This window comes from Gorilla gorilla, chromosome 6 (genome assembly GCF_029281585.2).
Source record: "Gorilla gorilla gorilla isolate KB3781 chromosome 6, NHGRI_mGorGor1-v2.1_pri, whole genome shotgun sequence".
Classification (NCBI taxonomy): domain Eukaryota; kingdom Metazoa; phylum Chordata; class Mammalia; order Primates; family Hominidae; genus Gorilla; species Gorilla gorilla.
The window spans coordinates 23,651,259-23,678,379 of record NC_073230.2 but is presented as its reverse complement, the minus strand read 5'-3'; the positions used below and the strand labels follow the sequence as shown (position 1 = coordinate 23,678,379).

Sequence of the window (27,121 nt, the reverse complement as noted above, 5' to 3'; positions counted from 1 at the left end):
GGTGGTGATATTGATTACTTGAAGTAAAGCAGATTTCAGCGTTAAGTGGCCTGAAATTGTCGTGTGGGTCATATTATAAATGTTCTGTTCTTAATGAATCTGTGTATATTAGTATGACATTATGATTCTATGCAGTCTTTTAACTGTGAGCTTTTAGAAATACTTGCCTGATAACACCACATCTTATACTAAGAGAATATCCCTACTTGGGTGAAAATATTTTTTTTTTTTTATTGGAGACTGGTCAGCATAATGGAATTTTACAAGTTTAGATCCCTTGTGTCTTAAGAAGAAAAATCTAATGCTACAAACCAGCACTTTCTTTTGTAAAAATAAAATTCTGTCGGAATTATGTTTGAAACTTTTTTCATATGTGATTTTTCTAAATGCTTAGTCTATACTCTGTTGTCGAGGAGCTCAATTTTTGCCCTGATTTGACTGAAGTTATTGTTAGCCTTCTGTTCGTTGCATTTACGGGGGTGTGTAGTATTGCTACCACCTCTGTCAGATTGCATCTTTCAAAAAGGATTTTCTAAAAGTTTTTTGGGTGGTGACCTGTCACAAAAGATATGATATGAACATGGGACATATCCAGTTCTCTGTTTTCTACTCTTACGTGTTTTTGTTCATTAAGTAATGATGAAAACATTCTTAGAAAAAGGAAGTAATATAGTAAATGTGTTGCAGTACTAAAAGGTAAATTCATAAAATTTCTCATGTAAAAATCACTTTAAAAAGATTAGATTTGGCCGGGCGCGGTGGCTCAAGCCCGTAATCACAACACTTTGGGAGGCAGAGGCGGGCAGATCACGAGGTCAGGAGATTGAGACCATCTTGGCTAACATGGTAAAATCCCATCTCTACTAAAAATACGAAAAATTAGCCGGGTGTGGTGGCGGGTGCCTGTAGTTCCATCCCAGCTACTCGGGAGGCGGAGGCAGGAGAATCGCTGGAACCCGGGAGGCAGTGAACCGAGATCGCACCACTGCATTCCAGCCTGGGCGACAGAGCGAGACTGTATCTCCCAAAAAAAAAAAAAAAAAAGAAAGAAAGAATAGATTTTTACCTAAATTAAACAAGATTTATAGGCTGTAAGAATCTGAACTGTAGGCTGAGTTCCTTGCTTACAAGTTACTGATCAGAGAGCTGTTTTTTTGCCCAGTGATAAAGGAGATTTCAGGAGAAAAAAACGAACTATATGTGTTTTTTAGCAGTATTATGTAAAACCACAAATAATACCTTCCCACATCCAAAAAGTAAAATAAAGTTCCTTATGTATTTGGTTCTGGCAACGTTTCCCAAAATATCCTTTTCTACTCTTAGATAAAATAGTGGACAATATTTTGTTATTTAAAGCTTTTTTAAAGAAACACAGCAAGTTCATATAATATGTACCAAGTAAGTGTTTAATTGTTAAAAGTGGGAAGAAATTGGCAACAAATCTAAGTTCAAAATATAAAGCAAACTCTAATTTTACTTGATAAAGTAGTTAATCGCATTTTCCATAGCAAAAGTTTTACTGTAATTATCTACATAATTACATGAGAGCTTTGCTTTTCTCTGCTTGTATATACAATGATTTTATTGGTGTTTTATGAGAGTTAAAAATCTCATGAATTTACTTTAGCTAAAAGCATAAATTACCAGGGGGAATTTTAATACTGTGAGAAACATAACCTTCAAAAGTATTGAATTGAGTTCTAGTTATTAGGAAGTAGTTTATTGACATTACAATAAATTATCTTTAAAATACTTGAAAATATTTAGTATTTGAACATGTCAGCAAATTAAAAAAAGAAAAGAAAAGAAAGTCATCATCCATTTACACTTGATATTTTCACATCTGGAGAAACTGTCACAGATGTAAATTGTTTCCAGAATGTTCCAAAGCTCACCAGTGGCAGAGCCAGCAACTGAATCAATCTAGTGTATTACTATGTATCATATATACTTGTTATTTTTATGTTCTCATGAATGTGCTAATAGCATGGAAAAAGTAAAAATATACACACATATATGTGTTTAATGTTCCTTCTTAATAAAAAATGACAATTTAAAAAACATAGTGATTCCTTCTGTGTGCTAATGGCTTCTTACTTTAGCTTCATAGAGGGTACTGAGCCTTACTGAATTTGTTATAAAAATCGATGATGCTGTTAAATTTAATACCAGATCCCAGACATATCTTTGTCATCTTTTACTTAACTGCTTGTTCCTCTGTTAACTCTATTATTACTAGACTAAGAAAATGTGTTTTCAAGGCACAAGTTCATATCAAACAAAAGAGCTGGCTATTTTAGTTCTCACTGCATCCATATTGGGTTTACTTTTTATAATCTGTTTCAGGTCCCTGATAGTTTACATTTTTAAATGAATAGTGTGTGTGTGAATGTGTGTGTGTGTGTGTGTGTGTGTGTGTGTGTGTGTAATAACCAATGATTGACTTTAAGAGCAGGCCAGTCCAAATCCCTGTTCCATTCCTGTCTCAACCTTATTGCTACTGTAGCCTTATGGATTCTTTCATTTTTTTTTAATCAGAAAAACTATAGCTTTATTATATACTGAATTTTTACTTTGGCACTTAAGAGATATTAAAATTTTCTCTTTCATAGTTGTACACTGCTCCAGTGGCAGAAATACAATTACTTGTATAAATTCTATAAATTTTTTCATGCGTTTTCTGCTAATGTAGTAAGTCTCAGGTATTTCCTGCCTAAATCAATGAGAAAACCTAAATAAATACTGGTTAAAAATACCTTTGGAACCTTTATCTAGTTGCGGTCATGAATAGATTCATTTCTAACACAAAAATGAGGAATGATGAAATCATTCTAGTAGGAGATGTTGAATAGAAAGAATTGATGGTGTTGTTGTAAGTTTTAGGAGATCTTTGCTTATGACTAAATGGTTAATGGAAAGTTTGTATTATGGGATATAGAATACTCCCTGAGATTAGTTGTGATGGACATGTAACTGATGTGTAAAGAAATGATTCTCATAGGGCATACCTCGCTAGTATTCATTCTTTTAATGGTAAGTTATTTTCAGATAGAATGGAATTCTGAAGCAATGTGTGAATAAAATGAATTCCAGAGGACTTTGTCTAAGTTTTATGAGTAAATTTTTCTTTATTAAGCACAGAGTTTGGCATTGCTATTTATTTCCCTATTTTAAGTAGTTTTGTCAAGTTGGTCAGATGACTGAGATTGGCAAGATTGTGAATTTATTTTCCAGTGCTATTCTAGTAAATCAGTTTATAACATTTAAGATGAAATGCACAGGAGGCAAAATAAATGAAACTAGACTTTATTAGGCATTTCACATTGATTGTAGCCCTAGGTAAGAAATTTGAACAATTTATGTGGTCATTCAGTTTTTAAAAAGATGCCTGGCAACTTCTCTCACTAGTTTTTTATTTTTTATTTTTTTTTGCTATTGACTTCTATTTAAATAATGGAAATAGACTTTAGCTTTAATTCTCACGTGCTATTTCTTTACAAAGATGGAACCAAATATTATATTTTCAATATCATTTATTAAAGTTAATGGTTATATTTTGTTATTAATACCTAAACTTAATACAATTTAAGTATGCCTTTTAATATGGCTTTGTTATTATAATATTTAAAAGAGCATTACTTCATGTATAAATGTAACTTGTAAAATGAGCATGGTAAGGATACCGAATCTAGAGTTAAGATTTAAGGCACAAGTACTAGGTCTTCAAGTAGCAAGTGTCTCTTAACCTGTCCAAGTTACTTAATGTTTTTGAATTTAGTTCAAAATCCTGATCTGTAAACAGAGTGGGATGCCTTTGATGGCATCTAAATGGCTTTTTTTTTTTTTTTTTTTTTTTTTTGAGACAGAGTCTTGCTCTGTGGCTCAGGCTGGAGTGCAGTGGCATGATCTCAGTTCACTGCAACCTCTGCCTCACGGTTCAAGCAATTCTCCTGCCTCCACCTCCTGAGTAACTGGGATTATAGTCACCTGCCACCACGCCTGGCTAATTTTTTGTGTTTTTAGTAGAGACGGGGTTCCACCATTTTGGCCAGGCTGGTCTCGAACTCCTGACTTCAAGTGATCCACCCACCTTGGCCTCCCAGAGTGCTGGGATTACAAGCATGAGCCACTGTGCCCAGACCTAAATGGCTTCTTTTTCTAAAAATATTTTCTGTACTAGAACATGCTGTGAAGTCTTTTTGCTTTCATATGCTCTTATGCATGATTTTAATGTGTAGATTTAGCAGAATAATTCAGGTTTTAACAGTCATGTTAAACATGAATCAGGTGATACGTTATTCCTATTTCAAGCCATTTTTGAGACCTTCTACGTTAATTCTTATCACAAGACTCATAGGTTATTTTGATGTTTTCTCTTGTATTTGTCCATTTCTTATCCTCCTTTTTTATGTCCAGTTTTTACAGATTAAGTCTAAATTTTCCATTTTTGTGTTTCATTGTTTTTTCTCTCTGCTTGGTAACTGTTACAAAATATTTTTTCATCAGTGAATCTATCCTTTCATGTCTATCCAAGCCCTTCCATCTGAGAATGACTCCATACTGAGTAATGCTCACACTGTTTCTTCTTACCAATTCATTTTAAACTTATTTTATATATACTATCCAGTTAGCACTTGGCAGGGAATGATCTTATTCTCTCCCTTACCTAATAGATTACTTAATATGGATTCACATAGTATTGATTTAATGTCTGTATGATAGATATTTTGGCCTACATGGAGCTTATTTGATAATATAATCTTTTTTAAAAAAACAGCATCTTACTTTAGATTACTGAAATATTCTATATAAGCTAATTTTCCAGGTTATTATATATTAAGGAAATAATTGTATTGGTCTGTTTTTTCTAAAATAAGGATTCATAATAAGAGTTTACTTAAAATGACCAGAGTTAGCCAGGAAAGTACTTTAGTGACTGGGAGTTGACAAAATCCCTGGTCCCTTTCCCTTCTATCTACCATCTAAGGTTTGAGAAATTTAGCCAGGTGTGCTTGAAAAAGAGGCAGTTCAGCCTGGAGAAGTCATCTTAAGGATGTGAGAGGAAGCCAAGATTTGGAAGACTAAGCAGGGTCCATCTCTGTGAGGAGTGAGAGGACTGGCATTTGTATATGGACAAAGAAGCACATAGAGTGGTTGGAGTTAGAAAGAGCCACTGAGTGTGTCTGAAACTGAAGGAATGGCAGATTGTAAAGTGTTGAGTTTGAGCTGGGCCTTCTAAGTTTGAAGTCTATAAAGCAGCACTGCCTAGTATTAATTGATGTGACCAGATTTCCATTTTATACATCCTGCATGCAGGACAGAAAGTAGATTAAAATAAGCAGAAAAATTTGTGGTTTAGTTGGGAGGCTACTGCAGTATAATAGTACAAGAAATAATAGTGGTAGTGAGGACTAGGTTAGTGTATTGGACTGAATGTTTGTGTCCCCTCAAAATTTATATGGTTAACCCCCATAATGATGGTATTAGGAGGTAGGTCCTTTGGGAGGTGATTAGATCTTGAGAGTAGAGCCCTCATCAATGAGATTAATGCCATTTTAAGAAGAGTCAGAGTTTGTTCTCACCACCTGAGGACACAATGAGAAGTTGGCAGTCTGCAAGCTGGAAGACGGCCCTCATGAGTACCTGATGATGCTGGCAATCTGATCTTGTACTTCCAACTTCCAGAACTGTGAGAAATAAATTTCTGGTGTTAATAAGCCATCTGGTCGATGGTATGTGTTATAGCAGGCAAAACAAAGGCAGATAGTTTTAGTGGGAGTGAACAAAATGAAATCAAGATACATTTAAGAGATCAAAGCATTAAGAATTGAATCTTAAATAAATGAGAGAAAAGTATAACCTCTAATTTTATGTCTCATTAAACTTGGCGAATGATAGTAAGATACGGAAGATTAGAGAGGGAATTTTGTGGTTTGTTTTTTAAGGTTGAATAGGCAGATGAAGATCCCAGATTTTTTGGCAAAGTATAATTAAAAAGATTTTATTCATATTCAAAAGTTTTGTGTGTGTGTGTGCATGAAAGCTCTTAAAGCTTACTTTGAAAGGCAAGTTAGACTCCTTTGTGACTTTCTTAATATTGAATTTTAATAGAGTTCCAGGGATAGACACAATTTAAAATATATCTTTTATATTACAATGTCTTTTCCAAGCCGTCTATAGTGTCTGTATGGTAGATGATTTTTTTTAGTGAAATCCTTTTTACTGTAATACTTCATATTCTGAAAAATAAAAACAGAAAAAAAGCTTTTCTATTGGTTGAATTATTGGCAGACAGAAAGATGGTAAGAATATTACCAGGCTTATATGCTGTTGCCTTAGGATTAAGATCTGTAGCCACCTAAAAATAGATTACTTTTGCAGGTTTTGGAAAGCCTGAACTGTTCTTGTATGGAAAGTATAGAAAGCTAATGGAATCAGTGCCAGAAACTTCTAGATTCAGATTTTTTTGGCTTGAATCCTGTTAGCAATAAGTTTAAGTGTGATACTTTTGAAAAGTATAATATGATTCAATTTTCTGGGTACCACAGATTTTGTTTTATGGAATTATGGAACTTAATTTTACTTAAATGCTCAATACTTAAGCTTAATTCTACTTTTACTTGCTAAGGTGGAATGTAGCAAGTGTTGTCAAGGTAGTCCCAGAGTCAATACTGAAAAACTTATTTGGGAACAGTAGGACAGGTTAAAGTCACCAGCGTGACTCCTCTGAGTACTGAGTAGTATTTCCACTTCTAGAATATAGTGAGAGGCCTCTAGATTTAAATTTTCTTAGTTAATGTGTTTATAGAATGACTGAGCTCTGAGTTGTTTCCTCAACTATCAAAAATCCAACTATGAGCTTGTGTTTCTTGCTCTTACCATTGATATGAGATGGAACTTCAAATACATTTATAATTTCCAGAACCCTCCCAGCAAATGTGGCCTGCTAATGTATATTATTAGTATAATTAGGTTAATGTTAGTAATAACAGACACTTACTGAAAAGCTTGAAATAATGAGTCACCGTTCTTTTCTTTTAAAATGTATGATCCCAGGGCTTTAGTCTTCAGAGCAACCCTGAGAGTTGATTATCACAGATAGCATTATCCCCAGTTCAAAATTAAGCCTAGTGATCATTTCACTGTATCACATAATGTTCATGAGTAATGCCAATGCTTGCCCTTTTCGAATAGTACAAACCTAGTTTGTTACAAGGGAAAAGGATCTTGAAAATCATTTAGTGGAATGCTCTCATTTTAAAGAAGTGACTCAATCCCTTTCTTTGTCTGGCTCTAAGATACCTTCTTTTACTTTAGGAATTGGCAATTTTTTCCTGTAAAGAAACAGATAGTAAATATTTTAGGCTTTGTGGCCTGTCTGCACAGTCTTTGTCACAACTATCAACTCTGCTGTTTTCATGTCAAAGCAGTCATAGACAATATGTAAAAGAATGGGTATGGCTGTGTTCCAGGAATACTGTATTTACAAAATTGGCAGCAGACAAGGCTTGACCCATACTTTGCTGATTTTTTATTTAGATTTTCAATCTGAAATGACCTAGTTTGCCACAGTTATTAGTAGCTTTATCCTACATGTGTTAGGCATTTCTTTAACAGACATGCACTCTCTGGGTCATGAAGCCTCACGATTTAAAGTATTACTCATACACTGACTTACGTGTTTTTATCCCTACGTGTCATCCTATCCCAAAGTTTTGATAGAAATTCAAATGCATGCATTTTAAATGTTTGAAAGTCTTTTTCCTTCTCTGAACTATTCATCGCAACTTCTGTCTTTTGTTTCCAATTGAGCTTACCATAGCCACCGTGAGAGATTTTGCTAGTATAAATTTACCAAGTTACTCTCCTTATTGAAAACTTTCAGATGCTTCTCGTCTCTTAATGGAAAAAACTCAGATCATAAAGCCTTGGCCTGGTCTGGCTCTTCCCTAATTCTACTGTTCTGTCTTTCTCATTTCCTTATTGAGTAGTTTGCCCTCTGGAAATACTAAGTTATTTATAGTTCTCCACATGTACCCTGTGACCTGACTTAGATGTGTTTCCTGCATGAGTTTTTCTTTCTACCTGAAACACCTTTTTTTTTTAATTGTTTACTTGCCAAACTCTCCTTAAAAATTTGAGTGACATTTCCTCTTGCAATCCTTCCCTAATACCTTTGTGCTCATATCCCTTCTCCTTTGAGAAGTCAGCATGTGTAGATATTCAGAAACATTTGTTCATTTGAACATGACTTGATGTTCCAAGTTATGTTGTCTTCTATCGTACCCTGTTCTAGTGCTGTCTTCTACAACGAGGTGCTCTGTGATGACTTGCAGAAAAGACGGAGGCAGATATGAGGAAATAATAAAAATTGCAACTCAAGTAATTGCTACATTCTATTAAGGAGAATAATACTAGTTCTGAGTTTTTATGACATTTACAGTATATAAGTTTAAACTTCATGCATTTTACTATCTTGATCTTTTTAGTAGAATTCAATTTAAAAATTTTTCATTTTGCCTTTTAGAAAAAAGTTTTTTATTTCAAAATTGTCTAACTTACAAGTGCCTGCTTTTAGTTTTTATGAAGCATCTTATTGTGTCAATAAATGACTGCTTGTGTCTTATTTTAAATTGTTTTCTGTATGTGTCCTGAACAGTAGTATTAACCTTTGAAGTATTTCTCATTTCTAAATGGGACTTCATTTTCCTCTTAAAAATTAAATTTGGGGAGTGGTATTCAAACTTTTTTTTGGAGATAGCATCCTTTATTTAACCCAGAATAAATTTTAAATGGATCGCTACTATATTAAGTAAACCAAAAATTACATTATGAACACTCAATTGCTGTTTTAGTTTATATGTGCAACATTTAGAAATGTTAAGTTGAAAACAAAAGTTTGAAATAAAATATTATGAGTGATAATTGTTCTTTTTTCCTGTCTCCTTTTATTTGGATTATATAGTAAACTGGCTGCCCTATTAAATACTGATAATATTAACAGGTACAGAAGCATTTTTTCTTGCAGTTTATCGTTTTCAATTAAACGGACCCAGCAGCCTGAAAGTGAATAGCCTCTACCCTTGTCATAAATATAAAGTAGAACAAAAGTTACCTTCAAACTTAAAATAAATGCTAATATTATAATATGTCAACAGAATTTGATATTTCACTCATTCATTTATTGTTGCAAAGCCAAATCCCCATCTGTGAAGACTGGGATAAGTATCTGCTTCTTCAAATGTGCATTACGATTGTACACGATTATGAAAGCATGTGCCAAACAGATGCTCCCTTGCTCTGGCTGGCCATTTAATTGAGCTCAGCATCCATGTGCTGAGATGGTATACATCATTGTACTGTCTTATGTGTGCAGACATGCACTGAATTTTAAACAACAGTATTTTTTGTATTAGTCACTGTAGTTTTCCTCTCTAGAAGTTTGATTTAGGTCCTTTTTAATATATTCTCTAATTCTTGAATATATGTGATTTAATTACAACAACCATTATAATATCTTTGAAGATTCTGATGCCTATCAGTTCTGGGTTAGATTGAAAGGAAGTATGTATCTCCTCATTATGGGTCACAGTGTCTTCCTCCTTTCTTTGCCTAAGATTTTTCTTTTTTGCGTGCATACTTGATTGTGTTGATATGTGGTTTTAACATTTTCATTCAATTAGGAATGTTTTCAGCATTAATTATTCAAATGTTTTTCTGTTGTTTTCCCAACTTACTGGCAACTCTCATTACCTGTTTATTAGGCTGATTAAATATGATCCATATCTCACTGGTGGTCTGTTTAATTTCCTCTTTTTGCCTTCTTTTTTTTGCTGTTTAATTTAAAATCGTTCCTATGGCTGTGTCTTCAAGTTTACTAATCTTTAATATCAAATTTTCTGTTAATTATTTCTAGTGGGGGTTTTAAAAATATCACATGCTTTAGTTTTCATCTCTTGAAGTTAGATTTAGGTCTATTTTACATCTGTGCTTAATATGTTCAGTCTTTCCTATAGTTTTTGAACAAACAGAACATAGTTTTAATAACTGTTTTAATGTTCTTAGTTCTAATATTGGTGTCAGTTGGGTGGTTTTGGTTGATTTTTCTCCTCATAATCGGCCATATTTTCTGTTTTTTAAAAGGTTTGGTATTTAAGCTATTAGACGTTGTGAATTTTATCTTAGGTGATGGATGTTTTTGTATTCTTATAAATACGAGCTTTGTTCCAGATGTAAGTAATTAAAAATGGTTTGATCCATTTGGGTCTTGTTTTTTTGATCTTTCAGCAGGACTAGTATATTTAGTGTAGAGATAATTATTTCCCACAACTGAGGGAAGACCCTTGTTTATACTCAACCTAATGCCCTTGTTTATACTCAACAGTAAGTAATTATTGTCTTACTGTGTTTTCTGGTGTTATAACAGAATAACATGAACTGGGCAATTTATAAAGAAAAGTGATTTATTTGGCTCATGATTCTGGAGACTGGCAAGTCCAAGAGCATGCTACTGACAATTGGTGAAGATCATCCCCTAGTGGAAGGGCAGAAGGTGGGAACAAGTGCACATGGCAGAGAGAAGTGGGCTGAACTCATTCTTTTTGTCAAGAACACATTTCTGCAGTAACTAATCCATTCCCATGATAAAAGCATTAGTCCCGTCATAAGCCCTCATGACCTTATCACCTCTTAAAGGCCCTACCTCTTAATACTGTTACAGTGGCAATTAGGTTTTAATGTGAGTTTTGGTAGGGAAATTTAAACCATATTAATTATGAAGTTTTCTAGTATGGCTCATGGCTATTGCCAATTTTTCCAGCCCTGTGTGTGCATTGAGTACTGTTCCTTCTAGGCCTTTGACTAATTTTCTCACATAGGTGCACAGATCAGTTCTCTGCTGTCTGTATGAGGAAGATATTCTGATGTTCTATAGAGCTCTCTCACTGTGAAGCTCTCTCCTTTCTGGTACTCTACCTGTGACTCTATTCTGTCTACCTTGGTCTCCCCAGATTCTTAACTTCATCTCTCAATTAAAAGAAATGAAATCTGGATTCCTCCATGTACCATGTCCTGAAACTCTCTTATGGGCAGTAGGATGGGTTACATGTACAGCTCACTTTGTTTTGTGTCTCTTAGGGATTATTTCTTCATTGTATCATGTATAATGTCTTTAAAAAACATTGTTTTGTATAGTTTGCTTTTTAAAAGTTGGTTGAGGTAGAAAGACAATTTCATCCCTAGTACTCCCTGTTGGGTAGAAACAGAAACTGGATTCATCTGAATTTTGAGTGTTTAATTTTTACACATTTAATATTCATCCACATTTTTGGAAATCTTTTTATGTAAATAAGAAAAAGTTCAGTCTGTTTTAGCTTAGACTGTGTAATTTTGCCTGTTCCAGATCTAATTTTTCACAGTGGGATTTTAAGTAGTAACATTAGGTAGGAAAAAAAATTCCTTTGCAGTATGGATGTGTAAATTAATGATCAAAAATATTTAATGGGATATATGACCACAAATCATACTATATAAGCACTGCTTTTGTTTAGACAAGCCCTTTCCATTAGCACTTTTTACCATGATAACATGTTCTGGATGGGTGGAACAAGATGACAAAGCAGGATTATCCACTGATTGTCACCCCACCACCAGAAACATCAATTTGAACAACTATCCACATGTGAAAATACCTTCACAAGGGCTAAAGAAACCAAGTGAGAGATTCCAGTACCTAGCTGTAGCATGGTAGTAAGAAAATATGCATTGAAGAGAGTAGGAAGGACAGTTTGTTACCTGTGTTACTCCTCCCCAACTCTGGCAGCGTGGAATGGGGAAGAGACATTGTTCACTTAGGGAAAAAGAAGGAAGTGAGCATAAGATTTTACCTTGAACACCAACACTTGGCCCACCACAATAATACTCAACACCAGGGTGATCCCCACAGCTTTGTATTTCAAGCCAGTAACTGCAGACTGAGCCTGTAGGCCAGCTGCAGCACTAGGTGGGACCCCAGAGCCCTAGGCTTCAGTCTTTCTTGGCAAACTCAATCTCCTGCTTATACCACCACCAGACTTGTGTCGGTCCTCTGAACAGCACTCAGCAGCAGCAGGTGGCCCCTGGCTTCTGGCCAGTTCCAGTGCAACAACTGATGTAGTGAGCCCTAGGCTTCTGGCATTGTCACACCTGCTACAGAGCCATACCAGGCAAAGCCAAATCCCTATCTGTGAAGACTTGGATAAGTATCTACTTCTTCAAATGTGCAGACATTGACAAATGACCAAAAGCATCAAGAACAATCAGGAAAACATTACATGACCATATGAAAAAAATGTGGTACAAGTGACTGACCGTAAAGAAATGGAGACATGTGAGCTTTCTGACAAAGAATTCAAAACTTTAAGGAAGCTCAGCAAACTTGAAGAAAATACAGAGAAACATTTCAACACAATGAAGAAAACAGTGACCAGAATGTGAAATATAATCAGATGGAAATAATATTTTTAGCGTCTACTAGATGATGCATGAAACAATTTTCAAAAAATCAAATCCTGGTGGTGAAAATACAATGTAGGGAATGAAAAATGCAATAGAGTGCATCAACAGCAGAACTGGCCAAGCACAAGAAAGAACCTGAACTTGAAGACAGGTTATTTTGAAATAAATAGAAGAAGAAAGAAGTAAAGGAATGAAGAAAGGTTATAGAGTTTATGGTACAGCATCCAAAGAGCCAATCTTTGAGTCACAGGCATTAAAGAAGGAGAAAAAGATAGAAATCTTACTTAAATAGTAACAATTGTTTTTAATTTTGGAGAACAGTGTAAATATCCAGGTACAGAAATGTCAAAGGTCTCCAATCAAATTTAAACCAAATAAGGTGACTCTCCAAGACATAATAATGCTATCAAAAATCAAAGACTAAGAAGATTCTGAAAGCAGCAAGAGAAAGGAAGCAGATAACATAAAGGAATTCAAATATAGCTAGCAGCAGACTTTTTGGCAGAAATCTTGTAGGCCAGGAAAAAACGAAAGGGTATATTTAAAATGCTGAAAGTGGGGAAAAACTGTCAGCCAAGAATAGTGTACCCAGCAAAGGTGTCCTTCAGAAATGAAGAAAAGATGAATACTTTCCTGGACAAACAAAAGCTGAGGGAGTATATCACCACCAGACCTGATATACAAGAAATGCTAATAGGAATCCTTTAAGCCAAAAAAAGCACAACACTAATGAATAATATGAAAACATTTGAAAATATAAAACTTATTGGTAAAAGTATACAGTGAAATCCACTATACTCATGCTGTAATGGTTGTGTGTAAATCATTTTTATCACTAGTTTGAAGGCAAAAGGCAAACCTATTAAAAATAGTAACAAATTTAAGGATATGCAATATGAAAATTGTGACATGAAAAATACTAAATATGGAGGAGTGAGTGAAGTAAATGTGTAGAGTTTTTGTTGTTAAAATCAAAGTGTTCATCACCTTAAAACAATTTAATGTGGTTTTTGTAAGCATCATGGTAACCACAAAGCAAAAACTTACATTAGATACACAGAAAATAAAAAGCAAGAAATTAAAAACATAACACTAAAAAAATTTACTTGGCCACAAAGGAAGATAGAGGAAGAAAGGAACAAAAATTGGCAAAACAACTAGAAAACAATGCACAAAAATGGCAGTTGTAAGTCTGTACCTATCAATAATTATCTTGAATATAAGTATATTTTTCCAATCAAAAGACATAAAGTAGCTTAATAGATTTTTAAAAATCCAACAATATGCTGCCAAAGAGAGACTAATTTTACCTGTAAGGGCACACACAAACTGAAAGTGAAGGGATAGAAAAAGATGTCCCATACAAATTGAAACAACAACAAAAAAGTAGGAGTAGCTGTATTCATGAGGTAAAATATACTTTTAGCAAATAAATATAAAAAGTCATTATATAATGTCAAAGGGATCAAGTAAGAAGATAGGACAGTTGTGATATATGCAACCAATGTTGGAATACCTAAATATATAATATGAAGCAAATATTAATAGATCTGAAGGGAGAGAAAAACTGCAATGCAATAATTGTAGGGTACTTTAACACCTGCTACCAGCAATGAGCAGGTTAACCAGAAAACCAGTAAGGGAATGTTGGACTTAAACTATGCTCTTGATCAAATAGACATAACAGACATACATAGGATATTCAGTCCAAGAGTTGAACAGCTGAAGAGTACACACTCTTCTCAACTGCACATGGAACATTCTCCGGGGTAAATCATGTTAGGCTATGAAACAAGTGTTAAAATACTTAAGATTGAAATTATACCAAATAATATTTTCTGACTACAAAATATGAAACTAGAAATGAGGAACTGGAGGACTTTGGAGAATTCACAAATACATGGAAATTAAACATCCTCCTGACCAACCAGAGGGTCAATGAAGAATTTAAAGTTATAATTAAAAAATTCCTTGAGACTAACAAATGGAAACCTAACATACCAAAATCTATGGGATACAGTAAAAGCAGTTCTAACAGGGAAGTTGATAGCAATATACACCTACATCAAAAATGAAGAAATACTTCATTTCACCTACTTTTCACTTAAAGGAACTAGAAAAAACAACAAACTAAGCCTGAAGTTAGGAGAAGGAAGGAAACAATATAGAGCAGAAATGAATGAAATAGTGGGAAAATGGTAGAATAGATCTACGAAACTAAGAGTGAGTTTTTTTGTAGGGCTAAAAAAATTGGAAAATCGTTTGCTAGACCCTGAATAGTCAAAACCATGTTGAGGGAAAAGAACAAAGCTGGAGGGAATCACATTACCTGACTTCAAAATATACTACAAAGATACAGTAACCAAAACAACATAGTACTGGTATAGAAATACACATAGACAAATGGAATGTTATAGAATGCCCATAAATCCCATGTTTATAGCCAACGGATTTAGACAAAATTTCCTAGAACACACAATAGAGAATGTACAATCTCTTCAATAAATGTTTTTGGGATAACTGAATATCCACACACAGAAGAATGGAATTAGACCCTTATCTCACACCATATACAAAAACCACTCCAAATGGATTAGGGATTTAAATGTAAGATTAGAATATATGAAACTACCAGAAGATACATAGGAGAAAAGCCTTATGACATTGATCTGGGCAATGACTTTTTGGTATGACTCCAAGAGTAATGGCTACAAAAGCAAAAATAGACAAATAGGTGTCACATCGAACTTAAAAGCTTCTGCACAGCTGAGGAAAAATAAAGAGACAACTTACAGAATGAGAGGAACCATACATCTCATATGCGAACTATACATACATCTCATATGCAAACGATACATCTCATAAGGGCTTAATATCAGAATTATGTTAAAAAACTTGGCTCCATATCAAGAAAACAAGATATTAACAAAACAGTAGAAGACCTGAGTAGACGTGTCTGAAAAGGAAATAGATGGCCAATAGGTATATGAAAAAATAATATCACTAATCATCAGGGAAGTGTAAATCACAACCACAATGAGATATCACCTCATGCCTATTAGAATGGCTGTTATGAAAAGGACAAAGATAAGTGTTGACAAGAATATGGAGAAAAGGGAACCCAAACATTCCCTTGTTAGTGGGAATGTAAATTACCACAGCCATTATAGAAAGCAGTATGGAGATTCCTAACAAATTAAAAATAGAACTAATGTATTATCTACCAACCCCACTACTAGCTACATATCCAAAGGAAGTGAAATCATTATTTCAAAGAGACATCTGTACTCTTATGTTCATTGCAGCATTTTTCACAATAGCTAGGATATGGAATCAACCTAAGTATCCACAAATGGATAGATAAAGAAAATGTGATACATACACAAGTAAATACTCTTTGGCCATGAAAAAGAAGGAAATCCTGGCATTTGCAACAATGTGGATGAATCTGGAGCACATTATATTAAGTGAAGTAAGCCAGGCACAGAAAGACAAATACTGAATAATGTTGCTCATGTGGAATCTGAAAGAGTTGATACTGTGGCAGCAGATAGTAGAGGGTTACGGAAATGTCAAAGATTATAAAATTTCACTTCAATGAGGAATAAAAGATTGATTGTACAGTCTGACTACAATTAATACATTCTTGAAAAACTCTGAGAGGATATAAAATATTACCACCAAACTGATAACTATGAGGCCATACATATGTATATTGTATAGATTTAGTCATTCCGTAACTAATGTATGCTTCAGAACATCATGTTGTGTAAACTTATCAATCTTATCTGCCTATGTGAAAATTAACAAAAAGTTGTATTTCTCTTATATGTGGTAGCCACTATCTAACTGAGGCTATGACCTCTTGAAATATAGCTAAACTGATGACCTGAGTTTTATTTTTAATACTAATAAGTTTGAATTTAAATGTAGCAGTATATGGCTAATGTCTACTCAAGTGTACAGTGCACTTGTAGACTGTGTTTTATTTGGCCGACCATTGAATTGAGTCTGCTCTATCACATGATGTACCTTCATGGAAAAAAAAAAATCTGTTCAAAATAAAATGTTAAGTTGGCATTTTATTTTAATCCAGAATATCCCAACAAAGTAAAGCAAAAGTGACCTTCCAGTTTTTCATTGGAAGCACTGTAACTGTAACTTCTTGTTATTATATTTTTTGTCTATGGTCATTCTTTTTACATTTCTTAGCACAGTTCTTCATATATTTTCACATTTTTAATGACAAATTCAGAATAAATATGTATAAGATGTTAATCTTATGTATCTACATTGATTTTGATTATTAGATTATCTATTTCCTGGGCTCAAAGAAACCTAAGATTATTTTGCCAAAACATTGTTCCTGAGATTATTAAATAATTGCTAATTACCAAGACTTTTAATGATTTGGTTTGCACCTAAGAGAAGGCACAGGATGAACTGGTGGAGGCTATTCTAATATGACTTGGATACAGTGTATACCTGCCTTACAGGCATCTTGGTCATGTTTTTGAATATTTTTTTCTGTGTATTCTGAATACCTCATCTTCTAAAAAGTTTTTTTTAACTTTGCCTTTGGAACACATTAAATATATTTATTTTTAAAAAACTTGCAAAAGTAGGTACATAAAACAGAATCAATTCTTATAGATTAGAAGTAGCATGATGGACTTGTAGTAGTTGGCCTAAATGCAGAAGTCCTCTTTATTTATGAAGTAAACTCTAAAACTGTTTAGTATTTTTTTAAAAAAATGACAAGTAATGCATGCCTACATGGCCTGCAGAGAACCTTAATAATAATTATAGATTGATGCTTAAGCAGTAATAGTTTTTATAATGTAAAATGAAATTTTGACAATTCACTAAAATATGATATTGTAAACTCGGATAAATTTTGGAGAAGCATATACCTGCTTTTTGTTTTGTAACTTTGGTGATTTATATTCTGACAGTTTTCTTGGAGAAAGTAAATGAACATAGAATTATGTTTTATAGTTAGCTAAACAAATCAATGCTTTATATTAATCAGTGGGATTGTTCTTAACTTTTGATTCTAAAATTTGTTACAGATGTTAATTAAGGTAATTGTAGATGTATGTAATGTTGAGATAATTGTGCCATAATACAACAGTGTTAAAGTATGTTCTTGTAAGAGAGACCACCTTGTAAAATAATTTGAAAAACTATTTATTTTATGACTTAAAATACTTTTGAAGTTAGGTTTTCCTATTAACTGTTTAAAATATGAATTTCTAGTTTCATTACTTTGATCTTTTGAATAAGGATTTGAAACAGTGTATACTTATGTAACATTTGTACTGATATTATGAAACTCATTTACTTTTTAATTCTTTGAATCAAAAGAAACATTTAAATATTTTGTATGGTTAATGTTTTAATGCAATGTGTTTTGTTTACTACCTTTTGTTAAATGCCATTATTTCTCCATTTAGTTTTGCCTGTATTTTATTTTGTGAAGATTTACCAATGACTTGCTAAACATTTGCTTTGAGTTTCCATGATAGTTTATAATTTAGTTTCTATTCATCAGAATTATGAGTTGACTTTGATGATGACTCTGATTTAATTTTGTTCTACAATGAAGTGGTTCACTATTAGAAGCTTATTTTAAGCATAACTTATTAAATTAATTAATAGAATCTAATTCTTAAATAGTTGAAATAAGATAGTTTTTCTAAAATCTTTTCTAATCCTTCAGATCAAATATTACTTTGACCTGTTTAGTATCGGCTGGTGTCATCAGTTTTTAGATTCATTATATTTCTTTTGAAAAGTGATGCTTTGAAGATTTTGGGTCTTATTAACACAATTTACTTTTTTATGCACATGTTGATAATTTTGCAGCTATTATGTAGATTCAAAGAATCTCTCTGGTTTATCTACCAATTCTTTCTAACTCATAATAAGAAGTTTCATTTTGACCATCCTTCCTTCCACTTTGGTGGGCATTAAGCAGTGCATTATTTAGGTATATACTTAAGCTTTGGTTCTTAGTGAAATAAACAGAGACTATTTCCCCTCATACCACCAACCCTGACTCCCTTCGTATGCCTTTTATTGTGAACATAGACTCTGCAATGAGACGAAAGTGTTAAATGTGGGGTTTTAAAGAACATCGTGCAGGATACTTACTTACAGTCCTTTAATTAATGTATCTGTTCTCAGAAGTAAAAAATCCCATTTGAAAATATAAAAAGTTAACTGGAATTCATCTGGGACCAGGAATATATTAAATGATTGCTAGACAAACATAAAGCTTGCGTAGAACTGAGTGTAAAGACACACAATGCACAGAGGAGCCTTTTCCAAACACCGAGAGCCGGAAACCTCGCCCACCCACAAAGCCATGAGGCTAACCACATGTTAAATGTTTAAGCAGTTTACCAGTTTATATGAGTAAATGTGCTACCTTTCATTAAAATGAAATTAGATATTCTTTTTTGTGGGGGGCAGAAGGATAGGCTTATCTTTTTTATGTATATGTGAGAAAGAACTGTTAGAAATGTCACACTGCATGGGAAATAATGTTTTACTGTAATTCTATTTAGTGAATTAGTGAATGGTACAAAAAGACATAAAAAAATCTACTTGATGTGTACCTATAAGCAAATCTGCAGTACTCAACCTATATGAAATGTTTGGCTGTATTTAAATGGATGCAAGCCTGTCCAGGCTGTAAGTTTGTTTTAATAAGGCAGAAACATTTACATTTCTCTTGAGTTACCATTTTGCAACCCTCTGCTGTGGTTATATAAAACTGCTCTGTTCTTTTAAATTAAAATTGTGATTTTGTACCAACTGAATTTTTTTCCTAGAACACATAAGTAGTTGGTATATTTTAGAAGTTCAAACTTAGTAGCACTATGTAAAGTATATGCTTAAGTTTCATGGTATTAGGAACAACATCTGCAGGAGATTGTCTTCTGTTTTCATGTCGTCATCAGGCCTTTGCATCTGGTAAAGAGAATTTTGAGATGCATCCTACTTCTTCATGCTTGAATTTTGTTAACCTAATTATGCATTTCGTAAGGTTGAGTTCTGTATCTGTGTTTAAGTTAATTCGTGAAAAGACTTTGTAAATACTTCTCCTATGTTTCTTTAATGTCTTAAAGTTTTCCTGTAATTTAAGTAGTTAGTTTGATGGGATAACATAGAAATAAGTCAGTTTGTAGATGGCATCTAAGTAACATAGGTAATTCTGTAGTTCAAAAAGTTAAATAGTATGTTGAGACTTTTAACATTAAGCAGCAGTATTGTTCCTTAGTCCAGCTGGCATGTGGGTATGTAGTGAGTTACAGGCGCATGCCACCATGCCTGGCTAACTTTTGTATTTTTTGTAGAGACAGCATTTCGCCTTGTTGCCCAGGCTGGTCTCAAACTTCTAGGCTCAAGTGATCTGCCTGCCTCAGCCTCTCAATCTGCTGGGATTACAGGAGTGAGCCACCATGCCTGGCCAAGATTGACAAGAGTTAATGTATTGTGTATTTAAAAATAGTTAGAAAAGAGGACTTTAAATGTTCCTAAAACATAGAAATGATAAACGTTCAAGATGATGGTCAGCCTAGATATACTGACTTGATCAATACACATTCTATGCATGTAACAAAATATCACAGTACCCCATAAATATGTAGAAGTATTATGTATCAGTAAAAATTTTAAAAATGTTTTAAAAATGATCACTAGAATATTTTCAGGAAAAACCTAACTGCTTAAAAATAGTCTTTATAAAAGCCCTCTTAGTTTAAGAAATAATTATATGTTAGAGACGACAATTATTGACCACATTGAAAGAGATTCTTTTAAAAAACTTTATTTACTTAACTGGATAATCACTCTTCTTGAATTTTATTTACATTATTAATTTCTTAGTATATGTAATATTGTATTTCTATCTCGCCCCGTTAAAAATTATGATTAAGTTGAATGATTTGATGAAAACGCACATACTTTATGTATTTGACTCTAAGCGAAATAGAATATTAACATTTGGTTTTTCAACCTCGTTTTCTCAGTGAGTGTTTACTACATCTGTGTTTATAAAGGAGGATTCATCGATCTTAAGTATGGCTTGAAGCATAACTAGAAATTAACAAAAGTTAATAAAGATTATTGCAATATTGTAATCATATGGGTTTTGAGCGTCTTTAATGTTTTTTCCCTCCAGAGAAAGTTGAAGGGAATGATATTCTAAATACTATCTTTTATATTTTGCAGGTTCATTTTCTTGATTTTAAATTAGTACCTCCCAGTCAGAAAATGGAAAACCTAATGCAGATTAGAGAATTTGCAAAGGAAGTAAAAGAAAGAAATATTTTGTTATATGGCCTTCTCATATGTTACTCACAGGTAGGTAAAATGTTTATCTTCCGAATGTATGTTCTGTAGACTAGTTTTAATGGTAGGTATCTGATTTGTTAAAAGCAGGAGGATATTAATGATAAGTGAAATTACAGCTGTAAAGTTACTCATCTATGTGTGTGCTATAATAGTAGAACCTCTTGCCTCTAGGAAAAAAACAGAAACCAATAAAACTATTAGCATTGGGGAAATGCTAATGAGCAAACATCTCATATTAGGTATCCCAAATAGAACTGTCAGGTTTATCAAATAAAAGTATGATTTTCCCAGTTAAAATTGAATTTCAAATATATAATACTTTTTGTTAAGTTTGTTCCAAATATGAAATTTGAATTTCAAATCTAATAAAATTCTTATATTTATGTGGCAACCCTACAAAGCCACATTCCTTGTCCACTGGTGTAATTTAAGATTGTTTACTTTTATGTTATGTTAAAGATATTGGTAGTCAATTGTTTATCTCCCTAATTTGAAAGCACTGCCTGGCATTCAGATTATAAGAGGGCATGGTACTGAACTAGAGAAATGCATTCACTGTCACTGTCTTTAATAGCTGCATGTTAGTTACACTGAAGGCACAATGAGCTAGCATTACAGATTCTTTGTGCAGAGAAATGCTATTTAAAAGAAAGAATTTGGAAAATCTATTAAGAAATAGAATTAGGGGAAAAAATTTGGAGAATCTGTGGATTTGTCCTTTGTGCATAGATAGCTTTCATTGGATTTGTGACTACTTTAGAGTTTCTTGGAGGCACCATACAAGAGTCTAGCAAGTTGAACAGTCCACTGCTTTTTTTAGTGGTCTCAAAAGTAATTTGGTACTGAATGTCCAGTGAATGACAGGTATTTCAACTTATTTGTGGGTGGCAAATAACAGCTATTGTTTATGAAATTATTTCGGCTGCATTTTTAACCTGTGGGTAACATTTCTTCTGAAACTATGCATTTTAATTAAATATGAGGACCATCTTTTAGCTAATCCCTTGGTTTTGTTTTAACTTAAAGGTTGTTGTTTCCTCTGCTTCCAAAATATGCAAGCATGACCTCAGTTATCAAGAACTAGGCAAATTTTAGTTCACGTAGGATAATGGAATTGCAAAATGTTAATGCTGTAGGGGGCTACTGAAGTCAGGACAGCCAAGGCCCAAGGAGTTACATATATTTGCCCAAGGACAGATAACGGGTAGAGTAACAGAACTCAGATCTGTATCCATGGTCAGTAATATTTTCTCTTTGTGGTGGCTCACGCCTGTAATCCTAACACTTTGGGAGGCCAAGATGGGCAGATCACTTGAGGTTAGGAGTTCAAGACCAGCCTGGCCAACATGGTGAAACCCTTGTCTCTACAAAAAAGTTAAAAAATTAGCCAGGCGTGGTTGTGGGTGCTTGTAGTCCCAGCTACCTGGGAGGCTGAGGTGGGAGAATCACTTGAATCTGGGAGGCGGAGGCAGAGGTTGCAGTGAGCAGAGATTGCCGCCCCTGCACACCAGTCTGGGAAAAAGAGTGAGGCCCTGTCTCAAAAAAATAAAATCTTTTTTGTTTGTACTCAGATTATTACAGTGGGAAAAATCTGTTCTTTTTCTCATGTTGTCTAAAGGAGTCATGGACAAACACTACTATTGTCACATAGTGCAGTTAGAAAGTAGAGTTTATTGAGGCAAATCTCAATCAGAAAATGGAGAGTGTAAATAATCCCTGGAACTCTCGTTTGGCCAGGCCAAAAGGGTCTGTATGCACTGCACTGTAGTTGCCTTTCCAGTAAAGAGTAATGTTGCCAGGTTATATATATGATGCCTAGTTAAATTTGAATTTCACATAAACAATAATTTTTAGCGTATGTCCCAAATGTTACATGGAGCATACTTGAATTAAAAAAACCTTTGATGTTTACTTGAAATTCAGATTTAACATGCAAACTCAAAAAGAAAATTTATCACTTAAAATAACCTCTTTGTAGATAGCTTAAATGTAGACTTATGGATTATATTATTGGCTTGGCCATTTATGCATAGTATAAAGTTTTCTGACTTTATGCAATGCTCAGTAACTCATGTAAAATAATTTGGAATGATTTAAAATTCTTGCTCTAGATTAGAAGTGTAACATAAAGCTTGCTTTCACAATTTGTTGAACGAATTTAAACCAGGCCTTATCTCTCTTTCTAGAATAATCCTGTAGACATGACTATGGATAATTAAAATGAGCTTTCATAGTTTAATACTTAAAATAGACTAAGGGACAAATAAGAAAGTTACCAAAGCAGTTCTGTAATTTTTTTTTTTTTTTTTTGAGCCGAAGTTTTTCTCTTGTTGCCCAGGCTGGAGCGCAATGGCACAATCTCAGCTCGTTGCAACCTCCACCTCCTGGGTTCAAGCGATTCTCTTGCCACCGCCTCTCAAGTAGCTGGGATTACGGGTGCCTGCCACCATGCCCAGCTAAATTTGGTAAATGTAGTAGAGACAGGGTTTCACCATGTTGACCCGGCTGGTCTTGAAATTCTGATCTCAGGTGATCCACCCACCTCAGCCTCCCAAAGTGCTGGGATTACAGGTGTGAGCCACCGCACCTGGCCGAATTTTTGTTTTTTTAAAAAAAAATTGTAAAAGATTGTTGAGAATTATTATAAAAGTCCCCAAAACAGGATATGGAACAATAAAATGAAATTTTTTGGTAACAAAATTAAATTAGACAAAGTCCCTTTAAAGTATAATCTTAAATAATTCTATGTGTAAAATATTATTCACTTTTCATTATTAATCTAACTTTGCTGTGCAAGTCATCATTAAGATCCATGATATAAAATTATATTTGAGGAACCCGTACTAATCACCTAAAAATCTGTATTTGATGATCTAGCAGTGAACTTACAGAGACAGAATGTTTCTGGCATGAATAGTTCAAGCCAATAGCTTAGAGTGTGTAGTATTAATTTTGTTGAAATCTGAAAATACCTCTATAATGACTTTTTAATGCAAATATTTGCAACTATATATATTTGAATTTTGCATGTGAACTTCTGTGACAGTAAAAATTTTAAAGCCTGTAAAATATCTAAAGTTCTGTAAGCAGTTTTATCTTTAACCTGTGCATTTTATATGCTTAGGGATTTAGCAATAGAAGCACATAGGTTCACAGTTTAAAAGTTTCCCATAAACTATTATAACTGATTGTTTCTTTCACTGAACTAGTGTCTGTTGCCCTCCACACTGGAAAAACTAGTTATATCACCTCGGACAAGCAATGTAAGTTTTATAGGCCCCAGGTTCTTCATTTGTAAAATGCAGATGTCAGAACTTCCACATTAAAGCCTATGTTGCATGAGAAAGTGGAGACAGAGGATGGTGGTGCTGGCTGTGTCCAGAGATGCGTTATACATACATATCTCACTCTGACACGCAGACATTCTGGAACTGAGCCTGGTTTTTCTTTCCTTTCCATATGTGACCGCAAACTTCACCTGAACTATTATTTCCTTTCTTTTACTGGAGAAATTATTCATTACGGTGTGTATATTTTAGTAGAGTTCAGAGAGGGAACTGTTCTTTTCTCAGACGTCTTGATCAAAGGTACAGTGGAAGACAGTGGGGGAGTTAGGATCCATCAGAAGAAGGCTGAGGAGCATATTAAATGTGGCAGCATGGTCAGGAGTGTGTATCGTTTTAGCCTATCCATTTTCTCTTATTTCTTCCCCACTAAACTGTCATTTCACTTACTTATAATATAGTGGGAAATAGAACTTTTGAAAGCAATGTTAGCTTAGTCAGTATTTTAATTGGATGGGCACATTGGAAAGGATGGCACTAATTGGCAGACCTGCAAAAACCAAGCCACGGAGAAGCCATGGGATAAAGCAGAGGCACTCTCTTACCCTCTCCCTTAGCCTGAATTCTACATTTTCTTTTGTTCCTATGACTGCAGATCTAGGAGACATACAAATAAGAAAGTTACCAAAGCAGTTCTATACATTTTTGTTTTTTTAAAAAAAATTTGTAAAAGATTTATGAGAATTATTATAAAAATCTCCAAAACAGGATATAGAACAATAAAATAAATATTTTTGGTAACAAAATTAAATTATATAAAGCTGTATGTATTGGTCTTGTATCACAAGTATAAACCATATTGCTCTACTCGATGATGTAAGTACTATTGTTTTTCTCTATTGTCTGGGCTTTGAAGGCTTTCTGTTCACTGTAAAGGACATCCAAGAAACATTCTTGATTGCGAAACTCCATGTAATTACCTTAGGTCAACTGATAATTATATAGGAACAGTTTTCACTGCCCTATTACAGCTTTGGTCCTAAAGATCTGAATGTATAGGGTACCACTGACATCCATTTTTTCATCTCAAAGGTCCGCATTTACTCTGTTTTCACTAGATAGAGGAATCATCCTTTAAGTATGCATGGTCCTTTGGAGAACAAATGGGTGTATGCTGTCGGTTAGCAGAACACTGTTTTTTCTTATGGTAATCGTGGGTGAGGTTAGACTTAGAAGTTCAACTTTCTGCAATGAACAATTACTTGGAATTTAAATGGGAATTATTTACTAAACACAGAAAACTTTCCATGGCACCGAATCATATGGCAGACGTACCAAACATGCAACACCAAATCTGTTTACAGAAACCCATACTACCCTCTTCAAAGTAATCAGGCTTTTTTGATGTGGGAATGTTTGTGAGACCAAATATTTTTCACTTTCAATATTGTTTTGGCTTTTATTGTTTAGACTTAGTCATTCTTTGGGAAAACACAAAGGTCATAAAATATGTTTTCAAAAATTTGTAATTTTGAAAAAAATTGTTTTTATAGAGTTTGGTTAGCTTACTTGGCAGACTCATTAGAGAATGGCGGTAAGCTTGTTTTACTTAGATATATGTAAATGAAATGCGATATTAAACACACACCTTCTGCTACAGATTTTTTTGTCAATACAAAATGCACGTATTTTCAGGGTACATTTGGTAATTTGATCCATTCACATCATGTGTAAAAATAAAATTGGGGTAATCAGGATATTCATCACCTTGAATATTTATCTTTTCTTTGTGCTAGGAACATTTTAGTTATGCTCTTCTAGCTATTTTGAAATGTACAGTAGATTGTTAACTATTGTCACCCTACTGATGTATTGAACAGCAGGTTTTATTTCTATCTAACAGTATGTTTGCACCCAGATCTTTCCTTTTTTTTTTTTTCTGGATAAAAGAAGCTACTTTCTGTATGAAAATGAAGAGAAGCATCCTCTAACTTAAGGAGGGTAGTGCCATGGAAATTTTTAATGAGCGAATTCCTTTAAACAGTGCATTTGTTAGCTATTACTACATAACCCAACATTTATTATCTCGCAGTTTCTGTGGGTCCTCAAGCTCTGGGTCTCCATCAAGGATGCAACCATCTTAAAGCTCTCCTGGAAATTTTCCCAAGTAGCTCACTCACCTGGCTGTTGAAATAATTCAGTTCCTCATGAGCTATTGCACTGAGGCCTCAGTTCATGATTTCATGAGCTCCTGGCTGGAGGCTTGCCTCTGTTCTTTGCACAGAGTATCTGGAAACATCATAGAATGCAAGAGAGAACCAGAAGATGGAAGTCACAGTCTTCTGTGACATCAGCGACTGACATCCCATCCCCTTTGCTGTATTGGGTTCGCCAGAGGCAAATCCCTATGCTCCACCCACATTCGGGGGAGGTGACTACACAAGGGTTATCATTGGGAACCATATCAAATGCTGCCTACCACACTAACACTGGAGTGCAGATATTGTAGGCTAAGTATTTCTTGCTACTCACCCCCATGAAGATTAAGGGATTTATAGGGTGAATAGGGCTAGACATGTTTAAATATAAAAAAAAATACAAATTATATACATGTATCTATCCGTACACACATGTATATATGTATATGCTTTTTTACTGCATGTAGAGTGATAATATCTGGAAGAGGGCATAGGGTGTTAGAAAGGCAAAACTTATTTTTACGTTATCTGTAAAATTGTTTTTAAAGAGCTTGATTTGGATCAGATCCATATCAAACCCATTGGTGCAATTATATCATTTTCTAATTTTTATTAAAGAGAGGGAAATTGCATGTAAGTGAAAAAAATGTGGATGTAATATTGAAATGGGCATCGTCAGCCATAGCTTTAAGTTCTTGTTCTTCAGTAACCTCGTGGCCATTCTCAAGTTACTAAAATTTGTCTTTCTGTATTTGATTATAAAATGGCCATATGCTTTTA

General features: G+C 34.0%; 1 protein-coding gene and 1 long non-coding RNA gene across 4 annotated transcripts in view; one reads left to right on the top strand and one right to left on the bottom strand.

The window, feature by feature from the left end:
• Positions 1-26,431, bottom strand: part of LOC129523774 (uncharacterized) — a 31,956-nt gene extending 5,525 nt beyond the window's left edge. Inside the window, exons 1-2 of the long non-coding RNA XR_008667383.2 lie at positions 26,324-26,431; positions 5,644-5,687 (exon numbers count right to left, since the gene is read on the bottom strand). This is a non-coding gene — a long non-coding RNA (uncharacterized lncRNA). The remainder of the gene's footprint in view (positions 1-5,643; positions 5,688-26,323) is intronic.
• CRPPA (CDP-L-ribitol pyrophosphorylase A) overlaps positions 1-27,121 on the top strand; it is a 330,476-nt gene that overhangs the window by 180,765 nt on the left and 122,590 nt on the right. For all 3 annotated transcript variants that reach the window (XM_019030382.4, XM_031012648.3, XM_055347369.2), the window contains one exon: positions 20,737-20,868. In XM_019030382.4, the coding sequence (XP_018885927.3) occupies positions 20,737-20,868 (132 nt within the window). The remainder of the gene's footprint in view (positions 1-20,736; positions 20,869-27,121) is intronic.